Source organism: Kryptolebias marmoratus, linkage group LG2 (assembly GCF_001649575.2).
Source record: "Kryptolebias marmoratus isolate JLee-2015 linkage group LG2, ASM164957v2, whole genome shotgun sequence".
Taxonomy (NCBI): Eukaryota; Metazoa; Chordata; class Actinopteri; order Cyprinodontiformes; family Rivulidae; genus Kryptolebias; species Kryptolebias marmoratus.
In genome coordinates, this window is record NC_051431.1 from 5,408,463 (window position 1) to 5,430,516 (window position 22,054).

The 22,054-nt window shown below is 36.7% G+C and overlaps 1 protein-coding gene across 2 annotated transcripts; it reads right to left on the reverse strand.

The window, feature by feature from the left end:
• Positions 1 to 522: 522 nt before the first annotated feature.
• On the reverse strand, positions 523 to 21,764 carry LOC108236014 (glutamate receptor ionotropic, kainate 1). Of its 2 annotated transcripts, XM_017416418.3 has the most exons (16): positions 21,338 to 21,764; positions 14,003 to 14,170; positions 13,641 to 13,898; positions 9,229 to 9,410; positions 8,717 to 8,770; positions 8,149 to 8,322; positions 7,427 to 7,570; positions 4,406 to 4,513; positions 3,837 to 3,875; positions 3,386 to 3,499; positions 3,089 to 3,292; positions 2,786 to 3,009; positions 2,478 to 2,596; positions 2,048 to 2,265; positions 1,599 to 1,824; positions 523 to 1,492 (listed from the first exon to the last, which is right to left on the reverse strand). In XM_017416418.3, exons 1-16 carry the CDS (start codon positions 21,420 to 21,422, stop codon positions 1,203 to 1,205), a joined length of 2,607 nt encoding a protein of 868 aa, XP_017271907.1. In that variant the 5' UTR covers positions 21,423 to 21,764; the 3' UTR covers positions 523 to 1,202. The 2 variants fall into 2 exon arrangements, with proteins under 2 accessions (XP_017271907.1, XP_017271908.1); XM_017416419.3 differs by lacking the exon at positions 3,837 to 3,875.
• Positions 21,765 to 22,054: the final 290 nt, after the last annotated feature.

Genomic DNA, 22,054 nt, shown 5'->3' on the forward strand with positions numbered 1-22,054 from the left:
TTAAAACTAAAAGCAGGTGAGTAAACATATCCCATATGCAGATACAGCATATCTGTTACAGTTTGTATGTATTCAGATGTGGAACGTTTCAATCCTTAATGTGACACAAAACCAGCAAGGCTCAGTTTTAGCCGTCAGATTAGAGCAAGACAAAGCTCACTGTGTTTGCAGGATTTTCTAATCTGTCTGTCTGTTACGGCTGCTAATATTTTACATCAGCTATGTGCAATGTGTGCTGATAATCCACTACCTTCTGAGGATGTTATGTAAAAGGCTAAGCCTGCGTGAGGTGACTACGAGTCTGATCGGAATCTAAGAGTCAAGATGCAAGGAGCTTTTTCTGCATGTGCAGAATGAGTTGTTCGTTTGAAGTAAAAAGCAATGCAAGTAAGTAGTGTATGAAAAAATATAACCTTGCTAAATATAAAGCTAAATACATAAATGTTATGCTTTTAACAAAGTAGGTCATCAGAAGGAAAGATCTCTGGGCATTTCTCTAAAAAAGATCAACATTAAACCAAACAAAAGTCAAAGGTTTAATGTTGTATTCTCACATAATTTTAGTCATTCAGAAACATTTTCAACATAAAACGTTTGCAAGCACATTCATGAACTTCATATGGGACAAAAAAAAAAACAAACCCATTTCATAAATAAACTCTTGAGGGAACACTCACTCAAAAACAGTTTGGAAATAAATGGCAAAGAATACATCGCTGTCTGTGCAATGTTATACTGAAATGGAAAACCTGTCAAACCTTCAAAGTTATTGACGTTAATATGGCAAACATGTCTACAAATGATACCATTTACCATTATTCACCCACAGTATAACGACATAACAATAAAACTTCTCTCATGCAACACATGTTAAGATGATTTTTGCAATAAAGAAAAAAGAACTAAACAAAAAAACAGCAAGGCCAAAATGGTCAAGTATCACAACTGCAATCATTTGTCATCAGAAAAAAAAGGATTCTAATGTATTCTTCCAATCGAGACTAACATGTATGTGTGCTCTACAAAGAATCTACTACTACACAAAACTCGCTTTTAAAAACTTCAGTTTTGATTGTAACAATGCAGTTAAAAAGATCTAAGTTTAATCATCCTTCAGATTCTTACTGGCCCTCTGATTAGTGTAGTCCTGCAAAGATGACAACACAAACGTGTAGTAGGTGCGGCAAAGTCTTTGAATTTTATTAATACTTGTTGTGCCACTCGCACTGGCCAACACTCACCTCCTCAATGTCCAAGTTTTTCCTGGATTTGTAAATAAACTCTCCAATTGCAACAAATACTGAGAGGACGAGTCCGGCTGCCAACACAATAAAAATTCCTCCTATGTTCTCCACGCCCAAAGCACTGGCCTCCTTGCTGTCCTCTTCTGGACAGCCATTCCCCCTCCACCATTTCTCCTTCATCATGTGCAGCTTCCCTTCCTCCTGAAGCTGCAAGATGGCAATGGTGACCTTGTCTCTGTATGGTGAGCCTAGAGCAGCAAACACCAGGATTATGCTGAAATAGTGCTCGGCTAATGTTTAGCTGACAAATAATAAGCATTTATGGGTTAGTTACCAGGGACTCATCTGTCTTACCGATTGGTGTTCCCACACCATAGCCCTTGGAATCTATCAAGCCTCCAATCTGTGTGAGGTTGCAGTTGCGCTGGCTGATGTACTCGATGCTGGTGGATTCCATCAGGAGAGCATAATCTGTGGTGAGGACCCTCTGAATCCCCTCCCGGTTGTTTTTCACCAAAGCTGTGTTTTTCCTGCTGCTCATAAATGCCCACATCTTCTCATACGTTGAGATCTTAGATTTCTGTGGAATCAGAATCAAAATGTGTGAACAAATAAAAACACGATGAACACAAAAACAACATAGTTTCAACCAGATACTGTTCATACGTTTTTGGCATTTGTTTTAAAAAAAATGGCTAAAAGGTAAAAATCCATCAAGCTAAAAAAAACACAAGAAGAAATGCTTGTTTGCATCCCTCCCTATTGTTGTATCCTCAGTTATTGTAAAACAAGAAGCAGAATACCTTAAAAAAGGTCATGGTGGAGCCATCTCTCACAGCCCCGTACTCTATTTTTGTTTGCTTGGCCAAGTCGTCGGCAGAATCGATCGGTGAGTCCATCCTCTCCACAGTGAGGAAGGCAGCCAAGTTGGCAGTGTACGAGGAGATTATAATTAGTGTAAAAAACCACCATATTCCTCCAACTATCCTTGTTGAAAGGGCTTTAGGCATCAGTTCAGACCCTGTTAGGTATCAAGACATTTAATATTACTCTTTTTTTAATAATATAAATAATGAATCATAAACTTTTTATAACATGTAACAAAAAACACATAACACTGACTACTATAGTTATTCTCAATGAACAATGCCAACATTATTCCTAAGTAGTCAAAGATGCTTTGTCAAAACAACATAAAACAAGCTGTATTAATAATAATAATTATTAGGATACCTTGCTGCATAAGGGCTCCAACTCCAAACCAGACACTGTTGATTAGAGTGAAGTTGTTTTCAACCACATCTGAGTCTGGATTACAGGGGTGAGGGTTGTACCACTCATATGGAGTGAACCTGAAAGTAACAATTTAAACAGCAATGAGTTCACAAATTATAACAATTAAAACTGAAACAGCTGGCGTTTACTCAGAACAACCTCCACAAATCCTCTTTTTTTCTTTTTCCTTCACTGGTACATGTCTATCTTTGCTGTGACAGTATAGAAATGTTTTCTGTGTTTTCTTTCCTGTTGAAGACGTTTACCTGGCTATGACAAACAGCACGCAGCTGACACCAAGGCACGCCAGCAACACATACATCCAGATATCGGGGGAGAGCGGGTTGAGAAAGGAGAACACTCCTGGGTTGGTGCCATTAGGTTTGTGGTACAGGATGCTGATTCCTAGCGTCATGAAGGGCTTGGAGAAATCGATCACCTTTTCTCTGACGTATGTGATGGTGAGAGGGGCCACAGCGAGGTCGGCCACCTGGGAAGGAGCAACATCTCAGCAGTGCCATCGACTATTTTTCTTCATCTTGTCTAACAATAAACGTATCAGTACTTACATGATCGATGAGTTCTCGAACCATGCCGTTCCACTCCCCCTTGTCATTCTGAGCTCCATATTTGCCGTCTGACACCAGCTTTACCTCATAGGAGAAGCCCAAAATGTTGGAGAGCTCTTTGAGCAGGTCTAGGCAGTAACCCTCAAAGCGATCGTTCCCATATAGCGGCTTATCAGATTTTTTATACATGACATAAGGATTTTCCTGGTATAAAACACAAAAATACATTGGTTTAGTTTATTAAGGCTGAAACATGCATAGTAAATGCTTGTTGATCAAATCTATTCTTGTTCATACCAGAATTGTAGTGACAATAAGAGTCCTATTGGCCATCGAGTCTGTAATATTTGTGGAAGAGTCTTTGGTGGTTTCTGTTAAATTAAGGCCCATCTGGGAGTTCCAGATACCAATCTGTGAAGATTAAAATATTCAAATAACCACACTGACAGGACATTAAACATCTATTGCCCAAGAGACCCACATACAATCAAGGACAGTAATACAAAGGGGGAAAAAACAGGTGGTAGCAAAAAAATTACATTAGAATAACAAACAAGAATGTGATCACCATGAAAGGAAAAGCAGGGAAGGAAACAAAGCACGATATCTTGAAAAAACTTGAAATAACACGTCCAGCATTTCTTCCTACCAGTGAGTCTTATTTTTATACAAACAGGAGACATCACATAGAGGTAAATTACTGAGAATTTATCATCTATTTGTCTGCCCAGGCAGCTGAAATACAGACCTTTTTCCACACTTTATTCAAGCGGCTGCCCGTCATTGACTTGCAAAAACAATAAGGAGAAAGCAATTTACTCACTGAATACTGAGTTTTAAAACAAGTACAAAAAAACTAACAAATTCTGACTTTTAGGCAAATATAAAAAAAATACCTCCTCAGGTAACACCTCTGATTCAATTTCATTTCAGCTTTTACTGGATTGCAATTTCTTTGCAGCGATGAAAGACTTAACAGGTAACAGGCTCCCTAATGATCTGACAAAATGTGGAGCAGTAATCTCAGTGGGATTAAAGGAGCACCAAAAACCTTATGAGCGGAAAAAGACAACTAACTACGATATGTAGTGTTGTGTCACAACATTTCTGCTGGAAATTAGACATCTGTTATCAAGGTTTATGGATTTTTCAGCAAACTATGTTGTGTATTTGTTTACATACTATTTTTCTACAACTCTATTCTTAAAAAAAAAGAGCAATAAATAGCAGCTGCCTTGTTGGTGTAAACTACAGCTCTGCATGAATGTCAGCTCCTAACAGCGTATTCTGACAGTGTACACAGGTCAGAGAGTTCACCTTCTCCAAGCCATCCTCCTTCAGACTGATGACATCTAAATCAAATTCTTTCCGCAGACCATCTGTCTTGTTTATAATTATTTGTCCTGTCAAACCGTCCCATTGTGTCTGTGGCCAAGAGAAGACAGAAAACACAAACAATGACTGCAGAATCAAGCAAAGGCCCAGAAAAATACATGAAAACAGGTCCTACAAAATGAATAATTGATGAGTTTTCCATTAAGCAAAAAGCTCTAACAAAGACCGGCTGCATTTTAATCAATGTTTTTGCATTGGCTGGACCCTCAGTGAAAATATTAAATGTCTGGGTTTATAACGTGAACGGAGCGGGCAGACACGGCTTCTGACTGTTTAACTGGAGAGCAGTAAGTGGCAACATTGCTCAGAGAAATTTTAAATCAGATGATGACAAAGTGAGCTGAGTAGAATAACAGGCATGTTAAATCTTTGTAGACCCAGAAAGAAGCTACATTTTACTCCTGCCTACAAAGCTCATCTGTTTTCTCATGAATTACAGCATTTCTACTAATCTGGGTTGTAATTTTGTAAATGATCGAAATGCAAAAGATAGTATTTCATCATTTCTCCTGCATGAAATAATAAGTTACTGACAGAATAATCAAAGGCTAAATACAGTGTCATTGGGTTATTTCTGAGGGACCTGTAGGGACACCTTAATATGCATTTTCGCAAATTTTCTCAAAAAGTTAGAGTCTATATGAGCCATACAAATTGGGTGCTGTTATATATATATATATATTTTTTTTTTTTTTTAAATAGGTTAATCTAAGAAAAGGTTAGTCTAAAACAAATCATAGTCAGAAAAAGTTGGAACATTGTGTAAAATGTAGAGAAAAACAGAAAGCAATGATTTGCAAATCTCATAAACCTGTATTATTACCCATCACCCCCCATAAAATGGTACGATTTGATATGTTTACTACGTCGCATTATGAATAAAATGTGGGTTTATGAGATTTGCAATTCATTGCATTCTGTCTTTATTTTCATTTTATTCAACATCCCAACATTTTAAACTATATACTAGATATTAAATCCACTCTGAACACATTTGGGTTGAGGAAAAATGATTAATTTTCACTTTCTGAACAACAACAACAAAAAAAAAAAATCCTTGAGTGTAAGTACCATTGACACAAACAAAACCAGGGAAGAATTTCATCCAAGTCAAATCTTGTTAAGAATATTGAACAAGTTTCCATTTAAAAGCACAAACAGACTCTAAGATTTGAATTTAAACCTCATCACATGACAAGAAGCATCTTTGACATCTATGGGAAGTCCCAGTCTACTTCACAGCTGTCACATGTACTCCACCCCTAAGTCCAGATTTATTCTTGTCATTAAATCTCGTTTTAAATCCTCACCAATCAAAAGGGTCTCTGTCCCAACCATGTGTTCGCATCTTTACTGTACATGTGGTGCTGACATTGATCTTCTCAGACTGGGAAAAACCAGATGGTTAAAGGAGATAAATACAAGTTGGACTTAAAGAGAAAACCCTGTCAAATACTGCTCAGTGTCACTTTTTATTCATAACTTTGAGAAAAACAGTTAAAGTACGCCTTATTCTCTTAAGATAAGAATTATTTAAACACCTTTGCAAAAAAGTAATTCTTTCCAGATTAAATGTATGACACTACATCATTTCCTGCAGGAGTGGTTTCTTTTTGTTCATAAAATCAATTTCATTTTTTACTTGTCCGACCTGCTTTATTCAGAGCCTGATTTTGCTTCACCCACTTCAGTCTCCTGCAGCTACGCTTCAATCCCATGATTTCACCTGCACCCCCCTCCCCTGATCAGATCCTTCAGTGTGAATATTTACTGATCAGTCTAGCATTAAAAAGGTGAGGTAAAAAAAAAAGACCTAAAGTAAAAGGTGTTGACTTTTTTAAAGTCCCCAGATCTCAGTTCCAAAATATCTCAGCTTTACTGATATTAAGTTAAACTTTGGTGAGCGTGAGATTGCACAAGGTTTATTTCAACACCTCCTAAGATGATCTTAGTCTCAAACTCCGGCATGAAAGGTGGTGGGCAATACGTCCTCCTTCAGGGAATGCTAGGCCTTTAATTAATAACAGGATGTTATTACAGGACACTTTCAGGGGTCTTCTGGTTGTCTAACACAATGTCACACAGGTGGTTTTATTTGTTTACACCAGCTAACTTCCTGCAGTTCTCAGCCTGATTGTCTTTTATGCTCTTACTGAATGTCTGCATTGATGGCCGAGCTGAAAAAAATTACGCTATAAAAACGGAAAATACCGGATGGATCAAATGTTTATTTTAGATCAAAGAAAAATGTGACCCTTCTAAATGAATGCACTGAAATAAAACTGTGTTTAATAAGGTTTAGAATGTCATCATTTTGCAAGTGCAAGACAGAATGCAGAGCAGCACACGCCTCGATTTCCCTGGATGAGAAAAATGATGTTTTAAACCCCAGTGAGCTCAAGTAAAAACACTGATCATAACTCACAGACAATATCTGCAGAGCCTGCCCAGCTAGGAAGCTAATTTATTCAGACGCTGCTCTCTGAGATTCTGGTTTGCTTGAGTCTGTCAATATTCAGTCCCCAGTTAAAGATGAAAGAAAGATCTAATTAGAGAATGCAATATAACATGAGAGCCTATTAAATTCTAATTAACGCATCTCAGCAGAGACAAGAAGACGGCTTCCACAAATAAACTGTCGTGATTTCTACAAGACAAACAGGATGTTTTCAAACTGATGATGTTTGTCTCGATGTTTTGTGTCATCTGTGGTTAGTAATAATAATGTGGTTAATAATAATAACAATAATTCAGGCAGGAATATTTAGCTTCTTTTTCCCAACAGAATGAAATTTATGCAACATGTAGTTTGGATTTCTTTTATACGAAAAACAACAGACCCGGGTTGATATATTCCCTTGTGTGACTCCGTCAAACGTATTGTTATGTTAAATGTTTGCATGGATGGATGAGTGACTGGATGGACTCACAAAGCTAACTCACGTCTTTCAGCAGGTTCATAAAGCGCGACCCGAAGCGCCACGGTTTGTGTCGGTGGCACTGAAGGGAGCTGACGGTGATCTGGGAGGTACGCTGGGAGGCCGCGGCCACCATGTACACGGCGTCATACATCAGAGCTGATTCAGTCTGAAAGAGAAACACGGCCATCACGATCCATCCCCGGGATCCCAAACGCACCGCTGATGTATGTGCACGGCACCACGCTGCACCTCAAATCAGATGCAATCACAATCACTCACAGCAAGCACAGTTTGGTGTGCAATTTTTAGATTGTACACAGAATCAACATCCATGGTGGATGGCTACATCCTGAAACCAAAACTGAACACGGCCTCCAAAAACAGCAACGACGGTCTTTACATTATTTTATGTGAAAATCTTTGAACAAGCCAGACAGGCAAAAAGAGAAAAACTTCAAGTGTTCTCCTTTTGTTCCTTTAACATTTAGGGAAGTTATTCTTTACCCAAGTGAAGTAAAGAAGTGCATACTGTGAGGCAGACTTCTGAAGTGGATTATTGAGTTAATTATATAAAACACTGACATGTTAATAATCCCTTACACCCATTCTAAAGAGTACATTGTCAAAGGGATCAGAACTCTTCCTCCTTAGCAAGCAGATTTATTCAATCCTTAACATCTTTACAATATATTAATACAAACGACAACACAAAAGTAGAACTTCTAGGTTTAAACGGAAACGCACCGTCATCATCCCCTCCATCATTCCAGTCTCCACTTTAGTGGGGGCCTGCAGTCGCTCCATGGCCCACCTCTCCAGCACCGAAGCCACTTTCGGATTGTCCACATTAAGCAGCCGAAACCCTGTCATGTTGACCCCGCTGTAGCGGTACGGCTCCAGGTCAAGGGCGAACAGGTCCTGCACAGTTTAGCCATGGCATCATGGGTGAAGCATTAATGCAGTTCTGCTTAAAACGATTACTGGCATAGCAGAGGTAAAGAGAGGGCTCGAATAAACAGGAGAACAATGCAGGAGTAATTCCATGGAATTAAGCCAAGGGCACCGAAAACATCTTCTTACAAAACAAACTACAGATGTCTGAATTCATTTACATAATCCTTTTTTTTCCCTGAAAGAATCCTCAGGTGAACCCAAACAACACAACTTGGATCAGATTAAAGCACCTAATTAATTATCTACATTATCTATAACAATTATAATATATTAGTCCTGAAGGGCAACATCACGAGTCAAAGTTTGGTGCATTTATTGTGTTCAGTAAAGGTTTTGAAAGTAAAGACATTTTTCTTACCAGTGTGGTGAAGAAGTAGTGATAATACTCTGTCATCATTCCCATGGACAGAATCTGAAAATGAACAAAAATATCTGAGAGTTTCCCCTGAAACTGTAGCTTGGAGTTTTGCTTTAGCCAGCAATAAATAAATAATGATTTGGAAATGCATGGATGTTCTGATTTGGCTCATTTTATATTGTTTGCGTGTTTTTATTAATAAGCGTCCAATGAGTATGTCACCATTTGCTCATGTTAACATCCAGTTAATCTTCTGTGCAACATTTGCTCCTAAACGTGGATGTCTGGCTCAGAAAAGGCTCTGCTTGGATTTGAAAATGAAAGCAGGATTTCTGAAGGGGATTGAATTTAAATAATCTTGCTTTGCGCTGAATGTTAAACCAGAAGCATTACAGGCAACAACAGCAACAAAAGATAACCTAAAGAGTCTTCTGCATTAATAGATTCTAATTACATTCAGTCAAACTCCTTGAATAAAGTTCTTTGTCTCCTGCCGAACTCGAGTGTCTGACCTGCTTTAGAACGTCTGCTGATGTTTGGTACGAGCAGTCGAAGATGACGAAGAACTCCTTCCCTTTCTTCATCTCCTTCAGCAGAGGACGGGCGTCTTTGCTTCCTGAAGGAAGCTGGCGGATCTTGATTTTAATGCTGTATCTGGATGGAGCTTTGATCAACTCTTGCAAACGAATCAGTCCTTTAATTCAAAGACCAACATTAACATCTTTACTTTGTTCAGAAATCAGAATGTTTGAAAGCATATAACCCTTCAGTCAATGTACAGTCTGTGATTCCACATAAAAAAAAAACTAAGTGTGTTATTAAATTGTGCCGTGTCTCTTGTATTTTAAGGTCTGCTTTGCTGGGAGTTTTGCTGCAGAAATTATTGTGTTTTATACGCTTTGAACTGGTGGATTGAATGTAATTTATTCCAATCTAAGTCAACAGTATAGATACCAGACATCACATATAAAAACAAGAAGAAAACTGGAATAATTGCAAAACTTTAGCCACAACCACGAGGACAGACCAGCACAGTTTCTTGAGAAAGTTTCTTCTGTTTATAACCTTGCCACAGACCCCCACTTCAAAATGTCTGAACTATCTCTTTAATGACGTGCTCTTAAAGCCCTGTTGGCTGAAAATGACACCTTGTGTCGAGAAAAAGGATCAAGACCTGAAACATCATGAAGTACCTGAGGACAGAAAACAAAAGTCTTTACAAAACCATTGATGCCTGTTAAAATCAAACCCTGAGCAAAGAGAAAAACTGAGGTGTTGTATGCTGAAACTGAGACCCTCCACAAAGAGGCTAACATGCTGCATGAAACTGACGTCCTCAAGTTCCACAGCAACCAAACGCAGGAGGCGCTGGAGAATGAAAAAAGTTAAATCTTGCAGAAAGAACCTCAAGAACCGATTTTGCAGAGTAAGCTGAAAACGGAGGTAATGCAACAGCAAAATCAGGCATTAGGAAAATAGTTATGCAACTCGGAGAGGTTTATGAGATTTAAAAGCTGTTCAGGTCAGCAGTAATGAAGGTCAGTAAAGAAGATCAGGTCAGCAAAAAAAAAAAAAAAACTAAATAAATAAATAAAACAAGGCAGGAAAATCAAGGATTTGCTCCAGGCTCTGAGTAAGCTTGAAGCAAACTTTTAACATGAAAAAAGCTAGAATCACACAACAAAACTTTGCATGAGCATAAAGAAATAAATGTTTCTGATTAATCCAAAGTGTTGATACAAGAAGTTCAGGAGCTATAGAACAAAAATTATGTTATCAAGAAGTAAGTGTGAGAGAACCGAGCAGGATAGCAAATCCATATATTTGACAAGAACTGAGTAATGGAGGAGATTCCTTAAAATAAAAAACACATTTGGCTCTCAACGAAAAACACTAAAATAACTCAAAGGTTATTTAAAACGCATCAGAAGCTTGGAGTGCAACAAAGGCACGATGTCTGCAGGAATCAGGTTATTGTGGAAACACAATTCAGACCTGGAACAGAAACAGGTCTGTGTGGAAAAGATGCTGTGAAAAGAAGAGCGTCTTCCCAGAAAAGGCTCCTCGCAAAACAGCTTCAGCTGTCGGGACGAATGAGTTACAGAAGACACGAGGGATTCAGGAAATTACATTAAAACGAGCTTAAGAGCAAAACATGAAGCAAAACACTTCAAACATGTTAGCTCTCTGTCAGGTAATCGTAGGCTTTTCTGCACGAAGTTAACATGTTCCATACGTGCACGTGCATGTTCTCCACGTGCACTTGTGTATGTTTTACTATGGGGTTCAACAAAAAGCAGGAAGGAAGCAGAAAAGACTCAGATCTTAAACAGTGCAAAACATTCGGGCTATTGAGTAATCAGTTATTTCTAATTTATTACTTTCTGGAGATAACTTGTCCAACCTAAGAGGTTTTAGAGTGGCCTCGATTAGATGAATCTCATCGTAATTTATTGCTTTATTTTCAGTGGACAGCAGACAATAACATTCATCTCAGAGGAGAGAAGAGAAATTTAGCCAACGGCTATTTTCCATCTGAAGCCCAGGCCAGGTAAACATAAAACACAATAAAAAATAAAAAACAAATAAAACCAATAAACACAAAATAACAAATAAAATCACTATTTTCTCCCTCCATTAAGACATGCTTATCACATCACCACCCTGTTTGTAAGGTCAAAACCTTTAGTTTTGGGGTGGCGTTGTTATTCAAATGTTATTTCCTGTAACTCTGTGTACATAAAGATACTTCATGATGCAACGTTATGTACTTTGAGTCGTTTTTAGAATTCATATTATTGTTCTGAATAAAATGCTTGCAGCAGGCAATTTATCGATAATTAGGTTTTTCCAAAATCAACAACAGAACATGAAATTAATTAACACACTCAGGTTTGGTTGTGTTCAATTAAACACTGAGCTGATTAAGACATAAAACAGGCTAATTAAGACAGCCATTGCTAACTCACCTTGCCTTTAAAACAACTTTGAAAAAAAAATTCATCAATATTATAGTGTATGAAAAAGTAGGGGAAAACAGTAATTCTGAGCGGTAAAAACCAAGTAACATCTTTTGATTAGATAATACCCGCTTTTGTTCTTTCTTTTCTTTTTGCTATACAAAAAATATTTAGTCATTTTATGCTAAAAGTTTTTACCGGAAGTGTTTGTGTCTTAAACTGACGTGAAATTTACTAATTTTTATGGTGCCGTTCCAAACAATCACCACACGATGGCAGCAAATGTCCCCTAACATATGAAACATTTGTACTTTCATCACTTTAAAACCTTTCAAAAGTTGCCTAGAGCGTAATCCTGTTAGCCTTTATATGTTTCGAGTTTTGATATATTGCACTAATTTGCCAAGCAAAATAAAATGACTCGTAATATATATATTTTTTTTTTTTAACCTTCAAATGAAGTAAGAATTATACCAACACCCTGACATCTGGTGATAAATTACAAACTGTAGCATTATTAAAAGCGCTAAAGCGATTCCGTCTATATATATATATATATATATATATAACAGTAATTACTAAAACCAAATATTACTACTAAATTACTACTGAAAATATGAAATAGTGTAAAATTGTCATGTTTCAAACCTATGACTAATATTTGCAGCTCCTAAAAGTGGCCACTAGATGGCGGCGATTCGATTCAACCAGCGTTGATTGGCTTCAATTTCATCACGTGACGAAAAGAAAGCAGCTCCAGGTGGCTTTTGTAACTTTGCTAACTCTTAAAACACAGAACGATGTTGTTTAGCTCAAATCACAAACGTGGCAAATTTGATAGCTAATAAGCCCAAACGAAACTACATTAGCTTCTTATTCTTGCATTGACAATTTAATTTAAGAAAAAAAAAACAATCGCATTTTCGTACGTTGAGTATCTCACAGTATCTTTCAGCGTTTATATTTAGAAAAGACAAGTTTCGCTGCGAATAAATTAATTTGTGAAACATGTACTCTTATTAACCTAGCCTGATGTTTTTGCACATGCATATATTTGCGCGAATCAACTTACCAACTTTTTCAACCCATTTTTCTTTCAGGGTTTAAGACGTTTTGAGCTTCTGAATATTTCAATTTCAAATTATGTTCACTGCCCTCTAGTGGTCGCATGACAATTTGAAAAAAATAATTACATGTTTCCGGTATAGATTTTCAAAATAAAACTTTTGCCACGCTTCTTAGCAAATACTAGTAAGAAAGGCAGTAACTGTGTCGCGCTTTCAATTTTGGGCTGGCTGTGCAGGTAAACAAATCAAACAAGCGGAGGGTCTCGAATAATTATAAGAGTGAATCTGCTGCTAAACCCCCTCAGAGAAAGAGAAATATTCAGTTAGACAACTTTCAAATATAAATATCAAGGATCAAGGATGGTGGAGCCCCATGAAGACTGGAGGGTTTAACATTTGACCTTTTTTTAGTCACTTTAACTGTTTCCTCAGATAAACAAAGGCATGTAGTAGCTGTCATTTGTCATCAGTAGCTGACAAATCTTTAATTTAAGAACACATTAACCATAAATTTGAGAAAAATATTGTGCAAAAGAAGTTAGTTGTTTTTTTGTTGTTTTTTTTTTGTCCAGTTTTCATGACATTCCAATGAGTACCTTTAATTAGTTGCAGATGTACATCCAAAGCTTTTTTCCAGTGCATAAGATATTTTGCTAACAGACAAACACGCACACACAGACACGGGCAAAAACATCATCGACAGCCTTTTAGCGGCAGCTGACAGTAAGTTTAAGTTTATTACAAACTTATAGAGGTTTGTAATAAATAACATATTGACATTTAGGTTCATCAAATGTCCTTCCTGCCAAGTTTTTCTTACAGTTAATATTTGCCTCTATGGTTTGTTTATGAAGCTTTACTATACAAGGAGTGTTTTATTAGATCTTATTGACTCACCAGTTGCATCTTCATAAACCACAGTGACGGCTTTCCACTTGTAAAACTGCACAATGTCCAACACGGCTCTGCTTATCAAGGCATATTCAGGATGGAGGTTAATGTAGAAGCTGTCTTTGTTGTCCACTGAGGGGTGTTTCCAGCGGGTCTGGATGTGAGGGACTTCCAGGGCATTACAGATGGACTGGACTGCACTGACAGAGGAGCTGTGGGAGGGCCCGAACACAGCCCCGACCCCCAGTGCCAACTGGTCGCACGCTGGAGAACAGAAACAGAAAAACACAAACGACCGTCAGGACTTCAAGTCGAGTTCTCAACTTCTGTATTAACTTTCCAAAAATTAAGAACGAAATGATCTTGACCTCTTCTGGAGGCTTCGAAGCTGTCAAACAGGTTTATTCTCTGGATGTCGTAGGTCAGCGTGGTGTTTGGCATTAAGGTCCGGTTCCTGTTTATGTTGGTCACAGCAAATTTAAAGGCCAATTCTTCAACACTAATGGGCTCATTTTCAAGAGTTTCAAAGATGCCACCTGTAGGGGGGAGGGGGGGGGATTATTTGTAAAACACATATGTTCACATATAGTGCATAATTTAGTGTCTCAAATGAGTCAGAGCTACATAATTAGGCCCAATGTTCTACATACTTAGTAATTCTCACTAGGGGACTCAGAACAATACTTCACCTTCTCTGAGTTGAGTTACATCACCTGAGTTTCACAAGAGCTTTGAGAAAAGTGTAAAAAGGCTGAATGAAGCTGACATGCTGCCTGGTAATTTAATTATCCTGCAGCTGCACAAGTAAAACATCTTGACTTTAATTCATCCAGGAGTAAATTATCGTGGAAGGCATTCAAATCTTTCTTTTGATAATGAGTACTGCTCAAAGCAATAATAGAATTTATTAATATAACAATTTTAGATTATTGGTTTGTTTTTTAATGTTCCTAAAATTTCAACTTAGTAATTAATTAGTTTACAGAATTTATTGTGTATTAGAAAATTTTCACAAGTTCCTGTCATGTTTTTTTTTTTTATCTACCTACCAGATTAAACTTTACTTTTAGTATTTCAAAACAAAACAACAACAATAACAAAAATCACATCCTTTCTGATCTGGAATCATAAAATAAATTAGCATTTTTACTTGAAAATGTGACGTTAATCAGATACACAATTTTCTGTCTTACAATCGTCTAACATTACTTATTCCAAAATTAATGTACCGTGCACACACACACAGGCAAATGTTCCATGGCATTTTTTAATGACTCATTCTATCATACTCATAAATAGTGTTGTTGTTTTTAGCTCCGTTTTAAATCTGCATTGTGATAGAAATTAGTTTGCAACCAATCAGCTCGCTTGATGCACAGGTTTGAATGAGTCATTATTGAGTCATTATATATTATTTAGATGTTTACGCAGGGCTCAAAACTAACTTGATATCTTGTCTTGTTTACCAGACAAAAATACCATCAATAAAACTTGTTCTGTATGATCTGATTACAGGAAGTTTATTTTAATTTGTATCTAAATCAAGTCTTTCAATGCAAAAACATAAAAAAAATGGACAACATTGTTGCAGATTTTTCACTTCCACTGTAGAGTAGAAAGCTTTAAATAATAGTTGAGTACTTTTAAGCTGTGGTTAGATGACATCAGTCAGGTATGCTGGACAGTGAGAGTTACATAAAAATCAAATGATGTGATATAGACCTCTAATTTCTAATTATGTTCCAACCACCTGGTTGTTGAGCTTTATTTATTTATCAGTTTAACACATGATTGTGCTTTACGTGCCCCTTAAATTTATGCTTGTTAGTTTATAACTCTGCCCCTCTGTAAGCCTTTTCAATGTAGCAAGACTAAACAAAAAAAAGACTATTGAGCCAATAAATGCTTGAATTATGCATTTATTTTCCTGTAGCTTTGTTCAACCATAATCATTTCTGATTATCAGGAAATACTTGAAATGGAGTCACGTAACAGTGTATTGTTAAAACTGGGTGCTGCTTTTTTTCACCTAATTGAAGACTGATTACACCATTATCTGAGGACAACATCACTAACAGATACTTTTGGTTATATAACCACCACCACTGTCAAAACTGAATTTGAAAACTTTATGTTCAGCCATCTGTCATCTACAATGGCTGTGTGGTCCAGGGCCAGAGGAAGGAGGGGGGTTGTTGTTCCAGAATTAAAAACAAAATATTCTGAAAACCATCCAAATCCTAATCTGCCCAAAAAGACAGCTGATCTGGTGCAGCTGGTAGTACGGACATACTCTATAGAATTCCAGCCAGATGTAAGTGCTACAGAAAATATGTAGGAATACCACATGAAAATGGAAGGATTAAGGTGAAAAAGTGGAATTGTCCCCACATGCATGTAAGGCTGACAGACTTGTGAGAGAAAACAGGTTTTTTGGGGTTTTTTTTCAAACCCAACATATGTAAAATGTCTTGGTTGTTGGACAAATGATTTCTAAAATATAACATTAAGGGTTAAATGTTGGTGTGTAACTTGACAGACACAAGTCCAGTCTTAAACAATCAGTCAGCTCTTTATCCTAAAACTAATGCAACATGAGTGCTTTCCAAGTTTGACATATTTGCATGAACAAAACACTGCTGAAAGGGGGCATTGTAAAGTCATTATTCTGTGTTTATATTAACAATGAACACAAATGAAAAACATGCAATTATGATGTTGCTGGAGTTTCCAAATGACCTTATTTCAACAGTGAGGGTACAGATGGCAATAGGTCATTGCACTCTCTAACAACCTTTGAAAAATTGCCTGTGAAATTGTCATTGATTTTGGAAGGAGAGAAGTCCTTTAAAAAGCTCCCCTTGAGACCTTGATTGTGAATGACCTTTTTCTTTGGTGGAGCATAGCCTCAAACCCCAAACTGAGAGAGCCTTGTCTGGATTCCCTGGTCACTAAAAGCATGCTTGAAAGTGCCAATCCTAATTATGGTTACCAAGTCTAAACGAGCAGCTGCTTGGACCTGTTAAAGCCCTTCATTCTGTCCACTGAAACGTACAGTTCTTAGGAACATATTCTCTAAATATAATGTGGGAGTATACTCCATCTTACAGGGTGTTTCTGATATAAAATAGGAAACAAGTCTATTTTTGACCATCTGGTCCAGTTTGTTTGCTAAACTTGCCAAGGCTGAAGCCTTATTAAGAGTCCAGGAACAAATCAATCCAAATGGCAGCAGCACAGCACGTTTTTCCTAATACTTCGGCAACACTTTTAAAAATAGATTATCTTGTTTGTGCAAGAACTAGAAATAGCCGCTGCCATTTAGTTTGTCTGAACAGTTTTTGTTCAATTCAGATGACATACCTCAGATATTAGCCAGAATAAAACAAAACAACAAAAATCAAGAATGGACAAAAAGAAATAGTTATGAAAGCCTTCATAACTGAAATATTATGGCCTGGAATATACACTATTGTCAATAAAATACAAATATTCATTTACTTTTTGACATGGCACAGAAAGGGGACACAATATTTTTCCTTCATTTGCTCTTGAGAAAAAGATCTGGACATAAAATATGAATTATTTATTTATTATTATTATTTATTTATTTTCAAAAGAGCAACAAGGGGGATTGAGAAGGAATGCTGAGCTGTCATGGCAACATTGGCAGACATTTTTCTACTCTTTAAAAAAAGATATCTTTAGGATCATAAAGATCTAATATGTGTCTGACTGACTGTTGTGCTGCAGAATTAGCAGCTCTGCTGTAGTCACCTGTTTTTTTAACTCTTGAACAGTAAAAACCAATCTGGCTGTTTACTTATCTTTTAAAATACATATTCCCAAATTTGCTTATATGTTCATGTTAAAAATTGAGTCAGGCCTTTTCAATTACAAGACTCATAAACACTATGTCAGTATCACCAGGGGAAAAAAAAGAATCATCTCTGCCCCAGGCTCTAACAACGGTGGAAACATTGTCCATGCAGGCATCCCATGATTGCTTCTGAATTCTGGAGAGAATCATTTTAATGTGAGCAAACAATGCAGAAAATTTGTAAGTTGTTTCAGAATTTAAAAAGCATTTATTCAGCTCAATGCCATATAAAATTAAAGGCTTAGCGTTCTTTGAAGAAATGCGTATCGCCCTCCACCTTTCATGCCAGAGTTTTAAACTAAGATTATGTCATGATGAGAGGAAAGAGAGTTACAGACTCTTCAGTCAAACTTTATAAATGATGTTAGATTTGCATGCAATATTATGAGATTTCTCGAGATTACAGAATGTATGGAGGACTCACAGTCACTACCACACCAAATTTAGCTCCATATCTGTAAAACTAGCCATTTTTATGTTTCCCAAGGTCAGTTGGCTGTGACGGCCATCTTATATTTGGTTGACTCCAATAGTTATTTAGCTGTAGAAGAACATCCAATTTTTACTTTGTAAGACTTTAATTAAAATTGTATAATAAGAATTGCAAATCCAACTCCTCATCGTTTACAACAAGCTGAAATGGTCAAGTTAGAATATCATCATAAAATATGAAAGGAAGCAAAAAACATTTTTTAAATGAAAGCTAAAAGGACAGATAGTTATTCTGATACGTGATGGTAAGGCAGAAAAATAAACGTGTAATTATTCAACTACAAAGAAGGAGAATCTATCTTTGTAACGACTGCAGTGAAGCTATTGATTTGATTAATATGGATGAAATGTAGATGTGCAGAATAAAAAGATGCGATGTGATTCATTGTGACCCAATTTAAGAGGAATTTACAAAAAGCAGTCAGACAGCTTGGCTCTTAGTCTTGCATTTTTATGAGAGTGCACACTGTCATGTCACAAGATTCAAATGAATCAAGTTATTCAAAGATATTTACGTATTTATGACTTGTGTTCGTTTTATGTAACTGATATTTAAGCCATTAACAGTTCAGACAAAAGGAGTAAAGATCTAACAGTTTATGCCATCCCTGTCCGGGCTATTTCCAAGCAAAAAAACAGACAAGAAGGTCAGAGCTGCCAAGAATGATTTATAAAGTCTAAATCATCCTTGGCAGCTCTGACCTATTTTAAGTTTGAAAATATTTAGTTTTAGGTAAAACTCTAAAGATCAAAGCTATAATTGCTTTCTTGACCCTTCAGAAAAAACTTTATGCTCATTTATTTAAAAAAAAGCAACTTTAAATAGGAATCTTCAAAACCTAAATTAATTGTTATTTGAATGCATGTAAATAAATGACCATTCTTTTCCTGTTGTCTGAACTGGGTAGTTGACTCTTTAGCACCTCAGCATTATCATTTATATTAAAGAGAAATTACAGCTTGTGCTGCAGCTAATATTAATTAAATTTTTGTGGGTTTTTTTGATCACTGCACTTTCATTTCTGTTTTAATGAGCCAAATGATGCTGTGGGGTGATTCGTGCCAGCAGGTCATAAAACAAAAGATTCTGCTTGTGCTGCAGGGAAATGCTGATAACCTTTAGGCTGTGCTTTTTATAGATGCCTGTTCCTTTCCTCATAGCAGAGCGTAAAACAAAAAAAAAAGATTGTTATAGTTTTATTATCCCAGAACTTAACCAAAGAAGCTGGTCTTTAGATCGGGATGCTGATTTGTTTATGTAACTCTGTGACTTGAAGTTATCACATGAAGGGGAGTCTTTTAAGGCAGAGGAACACAATGACGTAGTGTTGTCTTTTTCTCCCTCCCACCCCCTCACCCTGAAGCAGCACCCACTGAGGGCTCCCACCCCCTCCACAGCAGCACCACCACTCCAGCCTGGGTCTGTGCCAGGCTGAGAATGAATGAGAAGGTCCTAAACAGTCTACTATGCTCGTTTGATGTGGAGCACTGAGGTTTCTCTGTGTACAAGATAGCTGCTTGCAACTCGAAAACAAAATATATAAACTAATTAAAAGTATTCAATAAAACAGCACAGTTCACAAATGAGTGTATAGCAATTAAATAGACATTGGTTACTTCAAATGATATTTTAATTATCAGTAGGAGGAACTAGTCAAACATTTTCTGATTCCATATGTCAACTCTATAAACAAACAAAATCAAGCACCATTTCAATTAAAGCCAAAAGTGACAGGAAAGCATTTAATGAACAGAAAAACTCGAGTAGAAGTCACAAGCTGTTACTTCTCCTCTCCCTTGTGATGAGATTTAGCTGCTGCCTAAGTACCATATTTGGGGAAGAGACTTTCTGCATAAAGAAGATTAGTGTTAGTTGTTTAAGGGCTTGGGGGAGAAGATTTACCATTATTACTAGCCCCAGTGAAAAGAGTGAAAGCCAGGCACAATCTAATACCAGCACTTGCCAAGACCAGAAAATGTTAATTGAGCCAAGCCACACACCATATGGGAAAGATTAGGATGTGTGGGGGTCATGGAGAGAATGACAGAGATTAGTTGACCTTGGAGAGTGATAGATGATTGAGAGAGATTAACAATATGGAGCTCTGATGGGAACTGGTGATGGAGGGAGGTGGCTCTGGCCTAATAGCCTTTATAGTTATACAACCCCACTTTTATAGAGCAATAAAGTATTTAGAAGTAAAGGAAATTCAGAAACATACTGAGGCACCATGAGCATTAAGTGGAGCAGGGAGTCCTGGGGCGTTCATTTTAAAAAGCCATTTTTGTGATGCAATTTTCTAATTTGTGAAGGGAAAAAGGAAAACCATCAGAAAGCTTTAATTTGCTTGCAGACATCAGCTCATTGTTATAAAATTATGTCTGAGATCAAAGATGAATAGAGGAGCAAGAGTTGTATTATTCACTTAAGGCTTAAGAGAATTTACATTTTTTTCCTACTTACAAAACTTCATTGGACCTGTGCCCATTGCCCACTATTTATTATTTAGGACAACATTTATTTTAACGTTGCTGTGTGACAAAAATATCAGTTAGGGAAAAAGGACATCATTTTGGATGAAACTGTTGTCAAAACTTAGTCGTCTATTTTCTCTGTGGTCTGTTCTGTCAACATGGGAGGAAAAAAAAGACAGAAAGAAAAATTCAGGCATTTGCTGACTGAAGAGGATTAACACGATTTGGATTTTGAAAAAAAAAGAAAAGAAGCTACAGTTGTTTCATTTCAGCAAACCACAACTGTTCTCGGAATTTTGTTAAAAAATAATTAAATAAAATAAGGAAAACAGAGATAATCCAGAAATAAAATTTAAAAATCACGCTGAATACACCATCATAACAGCAGAAGTAATCTCTACTAGACCACAGTGGACATCAGTAGTAATAGATTTACAACACCAAATTGTAAAACTGAAGGGGATGTTGCTTCATTAAATCACTGTAAATTCCAGCAGCATATATGTGAAAAGGACATTATTATAAGGAAAAAAATACTCGTTGTGTTTGAGGTGCTGAGTACTATATTGACACTACAAGAAGAAAAAATGAAATTGACTTCAAGTTGTGACTAAAAGTAGTAAGACATTGTCTTTGACTTACCTACAAGAACACTAAGTTTTAATCAGATAAATGTGCATTTATCCACATATATCATTGTTATAATGCCACAAAATGTCTTATTCTTATTTAAGACTTTAAAGATTTAAGTAAAAACATTGAGAAATAACATGGGCTCATTTGTTCAGATATTAAAACTGATAATGAGTGTGCAGAGCAGAGATGATGTGAAAAATCTGACACTTTTACAACTTACCAATTCTCAGGACCTGCTGCAAAGTGAGCCACAACTCTCCCATAAAGTACACCAGTGAAAATAACAGTCCCTTCCTTTTCACCATGGTCAGTCCTCCAAAGTCAAATCTAACATTGAGATTAAAGTTGTTTTTTTTTCCTCAGTGATTCATGCTGATAACTTGCCAGTTCTTGTATCCTTAGCAAAAATAAATTGGAATCCGACCCACATCCATCTCTCACACATTGTGTTGAGGCAAACAACACAAAAACAAACAAACAAAAATCCACTTGCAGTTGCCACTTATTGAAAGACCACCCGCTTTTCCATTCTAAGATCCTTTCAAAGTCAGTAATCTTTTGCTTCCCATATTTATTCTCTTGACATCTTTCTTATCATTTTTTTCCCAGTGCAGACTTGAATAGTAAGCTGAAACTGAGGAGGAGGGCTGTGCGCTGCGCTCCTTCTGTCAATTATGCAAGAATAGAGAAACCCTTTCTGTTAACAACTTTCAAAATAAAAGTTGGGAAGCTGATAGTGAAACAAGTGAGACAAATATGGCATGTTAAAACTAGAATAAATTAGATTTCTAACATGTTCTATGCACTTTTTTAATCAATCAAAATAACTAGAAAAATTACACATGTATGCCACAGTAAAAAAAAACTGTAGTTGCATGTGTATTTCTGTATAGTAAAATATATTTTTGCTAAATTTTAACTTGTTATTATGGGGGAA

Excerpts from the sequence above, each read along its gene's own strand:
- LOC108236014 (XM_017416418.3), bottom strand. The coding sequence starts at position 21,422 with ATGGTGAAAAGGAAGGGACTGTTATTTTCACTGGTGTACTTTATGGGA. Across the intron at positions 3,293-3,385 it reads TTATTGTCACTACAATTCTG|GAAAATCCTTATGTCATGTA; the intron begins GTATGAACAAGA and ends GTTTTATACCAG. Across the intron at positions 2,266-2,477 it reads TGGAGCCCTTATGCAGCAAG|GGTCTGAACTGATGCCTAAA; the intron begins GTATCCTAATAA and ends GATACCTAACAG.